The sequence below is a fragment of the Bos indicus genome, chromosome 3 (assembly GCF_029378745.1).
Source record: "Bos indicus isolate NIAB-ARS_2022 breed Sahiwal x Tharparkar chromosome 3, NIAB-ARS_B.indTharparkar_mat_pri_1.0, whole genome shotgun sequence".
Classification (NCBI taxonomy): Eukaryota; Metazoa; Chordata; class Mammalia; order Artiodactyla; family Bovidae; genus Bos; species Bos indicus.
Window position 1 is genome coordinate 11,591,296 of NC_091762.1, and position 6,273 is coordinate 11,597,568.

Consider the following 6,273-nt stretch of genomic DNA (forward strand, 5'->3'; position numbering starts at 1 on the left):
ACAGTAACATTTTACCACATCATGTCACACTCCTAGATCCAAAGTGCCTTCTGGCCCAAGCACCTCATTATAAACTAGACACAATCCTTAACAAAAAGACCATAAAGATTTTTGGCAAACAAGCCAAACATAGGGCAAGAGATAATGGCTGTGAAGACAGTTTTGAGAACCAGAAATCTGGGAAAAGAAGAGTAGGAAAGTTATGTTTTAGTGACAGACACTTTGCTATCTCCCTTAATCTTTGCAATAACCTTGAGATAAACATGTACCAAGACTGCTTTACATAAAAGAACATTAAGGCCCCACAATATCAAACAACTCATCCAAGGCTATACAGTTATACAGATAAATAGATTAGAAACTTTTATGACTTAAACAGTTAGTGATACATTTGCCCTAAATGTGTGTGTACTGTTTGAAAAGTGTTTTAATTATAAAGTCTTAGTAGAAAACCCCTTCTTCACAATCATTTTCCGAATGGCCAGCTGTACATCTTTGTTCCTGAGGCTGTATACCACAGGGTTTAACAGTGGGGTGATGATGGTATAGGTCACTGTCACCAGCCTGTCTTTGCCTGATGTATTAATATGTTTGGCTGAGGGTCTCAGGTAGACAAAAGAAGCACAGCCATAGTGGATGATGACCACAATGAGATGAGAGACACAGGTGGAGAATGCTTTTCGCTTGCCTTCAACCGATGGTATCTTCAAGATAGTGGAGACAATAAATCCATAGGAGATGCAGATGAAGATCAAGGGCACAATAAGCACTAAGACTCCACAGATAAAGATGACGAGTTCGTTAATGTAACTTCCAGCATAGGCAAGATGAATGACTGGTGAAATATCACAAAAGTAATGGTTGACCTTGTTGGAGCCACAGAAAGGGAGGCTAAAGACCAAAGTTGTTCCCAACAGAGATATTAGGAAACCACTAACAATGCAAGTTGATATTAGTTGCCCACATACCCTCCAGCTCATGAGAATGGGGTAGTGCAAAGGCTGACAGATGGCAGCATAGCGATCATAGCCCATCACTCCCAGAAGCAGGCAATTGGTGACAGCAAAACCAAGAAAGAAGTACATCTGTGAAGCACAACTCACAAAGGACAGTGTCCTGAACACAGAGAGCAGATTGATAAGCATCTTGGGCAGGATGACAATTGTGTAGAAGATCTCAGAGGTAGAAAGGACGCATAAAAAGAAGTACATGGGCGTGTGGAGGCTGTGATCCAAGCAGATGACTGAGATGATGGTGATGTTTCCACTCAAGATGATCAAATAGAGGCAGAGAAAAATCATAAAGAGGACAAGCTGCAATTCCCCAAGGCTGGAGAAACCCAGCAGGAGGAACTCAGTAACACAGGAGGAATTAGCCATGGAGAGTTGATCCTACAGAATAAAGTCAATATGATCAAGTCCACAGACCACTGGAGGTGAGAAATCAAGGAAACTTACCCTTCATAAAGTAGCCATTCTGGGTATGAAAGAGAAACAACAGGATTTCAAAGTAGCTAAATATTATCCTAAATTAATATGCACCCACAGTGATAACTTTCTGCTAATGATTTTAGCAGTGAACCTGGGACACGTGTTTACATATAGTGTACAGATGCTTGCTCAAATAAAGCCTATTCCTCAGGCTTTGAAGACTTACATAGTCCCAACTTGCAAACATATATAGTCTCTGTTTAGGTCTTTTTTTTTTTTTTTGATAATTTAATTCTTAAATATTCTTTATCTATAATATTTATTATTACAAGTGATCATAGTTTCATTCATATTACTGACACATGTATTCTATAAACAATAGCACCAATATCTGAAAATCTACTTCCCATTTTCTTTTAATACATTCCTCATCTAGGGCAATATCTATTGAACTGTTTTGTGTTGCTTGTCCTTAGAATAGAATTTCTTTTCATTGCTAATCACATACCCCATTTTCATGCAGTTTTCATTAAAATTAATTTGGATTAGAACTACAGATGCTGTCTTGGAACTAGTTTCATAATTTTGCTACTTACTCTTATAGGACATTAAGCTTGATTTCCTCTTACAGAAAATGAGTGGCTAGAATAATTAAGTTTTGCTTCAGTATTCATTGGTTGCCCACTTGGTTATATATCTTAACCTTGATATACCTGACTTGGAAACCCAACAGTCTATTGGTCCCAGTTCTGTCTCTAAATTCCTAAGCAGGGAGGCTCAGATACATTCCCTAAGGCTTCTGATACAGTTCTTATTGCTGGTATTAGATTATATATTTTTTTAAATTAAAACATTCTTATCCTCTCCCACTTCAAACTTAAATCTGTTCCTTTATCTGGATTCTCTATCCCAACAAAACTTTTCAAAATCTCTTAGTCATCCATTGTAAATTTCTAAGGAATAATTAAACACTTGAAAATTCTCATCCTCCAATTTGTTTTGATCTGCAATACTTCTAGGATCCATTTCTTTCCCTCTGCTAGAAATTAGCTCTTACCTGAACTATTACTTAGAGCTTTATGAATGAGCTCCCAGGATTCCACCTGGTCCCACTCTAAGCCAGCTTCCACATAACAATACAGTTTTCTTTCAATAGGACAAATTCTATCCCATTAATAAGCTCAATAATTTGCAATTATCAATAAAGTTAAAGCAACTGTATTTTGTCTTTCATATTTTCTCAAATGTACCTTTCCACTCATAACTTCCACCACATATTCCTTTACTTATCATTGAGAAAATGCATTTAGGCATTGAGAAAATTTTAAGTCATGTCAGTTTTCATATTATCCCCTACATCTGGAAATAGTCCATGCTTTATATTTATCATTTTCCTTCTTTTCTTTTGAGGAACTTCCTTAAATTCCCATCTAAACTAACACATGCTCACTGATCCTTCCTCCAACTTCCTAATCATGTTTTATAGCTTTCTCTGCATTTCCTTAGCAATCACTAGAATCTTACTTCCTTTGCCACTAGTATTATATATTCACGTTTATCTCCAAATATAATAACTTGCCTGAGACAGAAAATGCATCTCAACACTTACCATGATGTCTAGTATATACCAGTTACTTGAAAAATTGTTGAAACAACAAATGACCAATGATTTCAGTTTCTTTTCTAAATTATTTCAAAACTCAAAAGGTAGATAGCATTTGATTTCATAGATTTTCTATACTTGTTCCACTGATATTAATTTAGCATACAGTATTAACCTTCTGTTTCAAAAATTTTGGATAAAAAATCTAACATAGTTATCTAAATGCAGACACAAAACATACATTAAAAATTGTTGTTGTCTCATTTTCTTTTCTAATTACCAAGTGATTTTCTCCATTATCTGCTTAACCAAACTTCTCCATTTTAATTTTAAAAGCACTTTATTGATAGCATTAAAGTCTTTTAAGGGCTTCCCTTGTGGCTCAGCTCATAAAGACTCCACCTGCAATGCAGGACACCTGGGTTCGATCCCTGGTTTGGGAAGATCCCCTGGAGAAGGGAAAGTCTACCCACTCCAGTATTCTGGCCTGGAGAATTCCATGGACTGTATAGTCCAAAGGGTCACAAAGAGTCGGACATGACTGAGTGACTTTCATTTCAAAGTCTTTTAAGAATAACACTATTTATATTATTATTTGATCTTCTGCATAGACAAATATTTAGCAAAATTTTGAAATAGGACTAAAATCAAAAGCTTTAGATATTCTTTTGCTATCTTTGAATTGCCTTATCTGTAAACTTTGTAAGAAATACACACTGTGCTTTTGACCAGAACAAAGACTCTTCTATTATTCTTCCTATGATACCATCTTTTTATTTTCAATTTCCTGATTTCTTTGCTTTGAGTATTTTCTCTTTCATAGGATCATCCTCAGAAAGAACAGTGACTAGTTATCCAAAGCAAGATGGAGTTTCTGAGAAGAAAGACACACCACATTACTCAATGGCTATTCCATGACACTCCCCTGCCAACCTCTTCAATAGTCATCTACTTTTTCAAACTCATCCTGTGGACCTATGTGGGAATTGAAGTTTGAGAATACTTTATTATGGAAAAATTTGGATATACTTAACCTGCTCTAAGATTCTGCATAAAATAGTTGGCCAATAGAAGATAGTGTTGTAATCTTGGAAAGAAAGATATTATAGCACCCCCCCCCAAAAAAAGAAAGCTTTTGGAAAGATGAAAAGAAGGGAAAAGAAAAGGAAAATAGGGTAATTAAGCTGTCTTCACAAGTGTAAAAAGTAAATTGATCTCTTACTATCTTGCTCAATCACTCTTTGACACCTGTAAGATAAGATAAAGTTAATACCCTTACTTTGGTTAAAAAGATAAATAATTATCCTCCATATCTACATTTATAACCTTATCCTTTAAATATACAACACACTGGAATTACACTGACATACTTACAGTTTTCCATATATGCCATTATATTTCAAGATGTCATGCTGAGAGAGAGAAAGAGATCTCAGACTCCAATTTCCTTTTGCCTTCATCTGTGACCCACTCATTCTTTACACTTTTTAAAAGTCAGTAGTTATTGAACTTTCTCTAATCTGTCTAAGGAGGGTTTATTGTTTCTTATATATTTAAAGATTGTTTCATGTGGCCTCACAAAATACTCAGAATGTTATATACGAATTATTTTTTCCTGATTTTTTTTCTCTGATAGATTTGACAGACTCAACTTTTCCCTATATATCCTCAAAACAGAGCCCAACGAAAAAGGACCTACTGTATAACACAGAGAACTACGTTTGCTGCTAAGTTGCTTCAGTCATGTCCGACTCTGTGGGACCCCATAGACGGCAGCCCACCAGGCTCCCCCATCCCTGGGATTCTCCAGGCAAGAACACTGGAGTGGGTTGCCATTTCCTTCTCCAATGCATGAAAGTGCAGTCGCTCAGTCGTGTCCGACTCTTAGCAACCCCAAGGACTGCAGTGCACCAGGCTCCTCCACCCATAGGATTTTCCAGGCAAGAGTACTGGAGTGGGTGCCATTGCCTTCTCCCAGAACTATGTTTACTACCCTGTAATAACCTAAATGGGAAAAGAATTTGAAAAAAAAGGAGATATAGGTATGTGTATAACTGAATCACTTTGCTGTACACCTGAAGCTAACACAACATTATTAATCAATGATAATACAATATAAAATTAAAAGTGAAAACAAAACAAAAAAAATCTGAGTTCAATGTTCAAATGAATTAAATATATGGAATATAAAGGCTTGATGAGCACACAAAAAAAAAAAAAAAAGAGAGAGAGAAAGAAACAGTCCATAAATGAATTAGTAGTGATTTCAATTAGTACTCTTGACATCACCTTGATCCCCTTTGCAAAGCCATTGCCTCCTAAGTAAAAATACTTTCTGTGTTTTTCATATAGTTCATAATCTGCTTAAATTTTTGTTTTCTTTCTTTCTAATAATGTATCCCTATATTTCCTCCATTCAGCTTCCCTTTCTATCATTTGATCACCTTTCTATTTTCCACTATTAATAACTGGGGAAAAATATCACTCCAAAAATATAAGACTCCAAAGAAACACCAACAATTTTTGCATTTGTTGTACATGTAAATGACTAGATTGTCACTGCTCTTCTCAATAAAAATTCCTAAAAAATAATTTTAAAAATTCACATTCCTTTGAATCAGAGTTTATTACCCAGTGACATGCAGGTGTCTTCATTCTCAGACATATCCCCAAAACATCTATGATTTCTGGATATTATTTGCCAAAATTACCTTCCCTGTCGTAATGCCCCAAAGTTTTTCTTCCACTTCCTACAAACTCTTTGAACCAATATAAAGTATACATTGTTTCACAGGAAAAAAATGTCACGTTACCTTATTCCTGGGAAGTTTAGCTATTTCCTCAATATGTATCACCAGTTTTCTTTCCTTTTTACATTAACCATGACTTCAGAAGTTTGGTTGTTATTGAGATCACCATCCTCCTAGGGATCTAATTACCACACTGTGCCCAGTTCTTGTCATAATTTCCCCAATTAGTAAGTAGAACTATGGTAATACACTAGGAAAATTAGTTAGTCATAGAAAAGACCTTTTCTAATATACCATGGAGGTTAGTTGGTTTCCTCCTAGAAATTCTCTGGGGACTGAGAGAAGTGGAGGTTTTCTTGGTCATATTTGTCAAAACAGACATAATGGAACTACCTTCTTTAAGTTTCCCTACCTCATGACTAATTTTTTCTCAGTTTGGAGAAAAAGATCCTTTTCACATTCTCATTTCTGAAATCTAGAAGAGAGGAAG

The 6,273-nt window shown here is 35.6% G+C and overlaps 1 protein-coding gene across 1 annotated transcript; it reads right to left on the bottom strand.

Annotated features, from left to right (window-relative positions):
• Positions 1–431: 431 nt before the first annotated feature.
• On the bottom strand, positions 432–1,382 carry LOC109556704 (olfactory receptor 10R2-like). Its single transcript, XM_019958142.2, has one exon. The coding sequence runs from the start codon at positions 1,377–1,379 to the stop codon at positions 432–434; it is 948 nt and encodes a 315-aa protein (XP_019813701.2). The 5' UTR covers positions 1,380–1,382.
• Positions 1,383–6,273: the final 4,891 nt, after the last annotated feature.

Bases quoted from the DNA above. Each gene is read 5' to 3' on its own strand.
- LOC109556704 (XM_019958142.2), bottom strand. From the start codon at position 1,379: ATGGCTAATTCCTCCTGTGTTACTGAGTTCCTCCTGCTGGGTTTCTCC.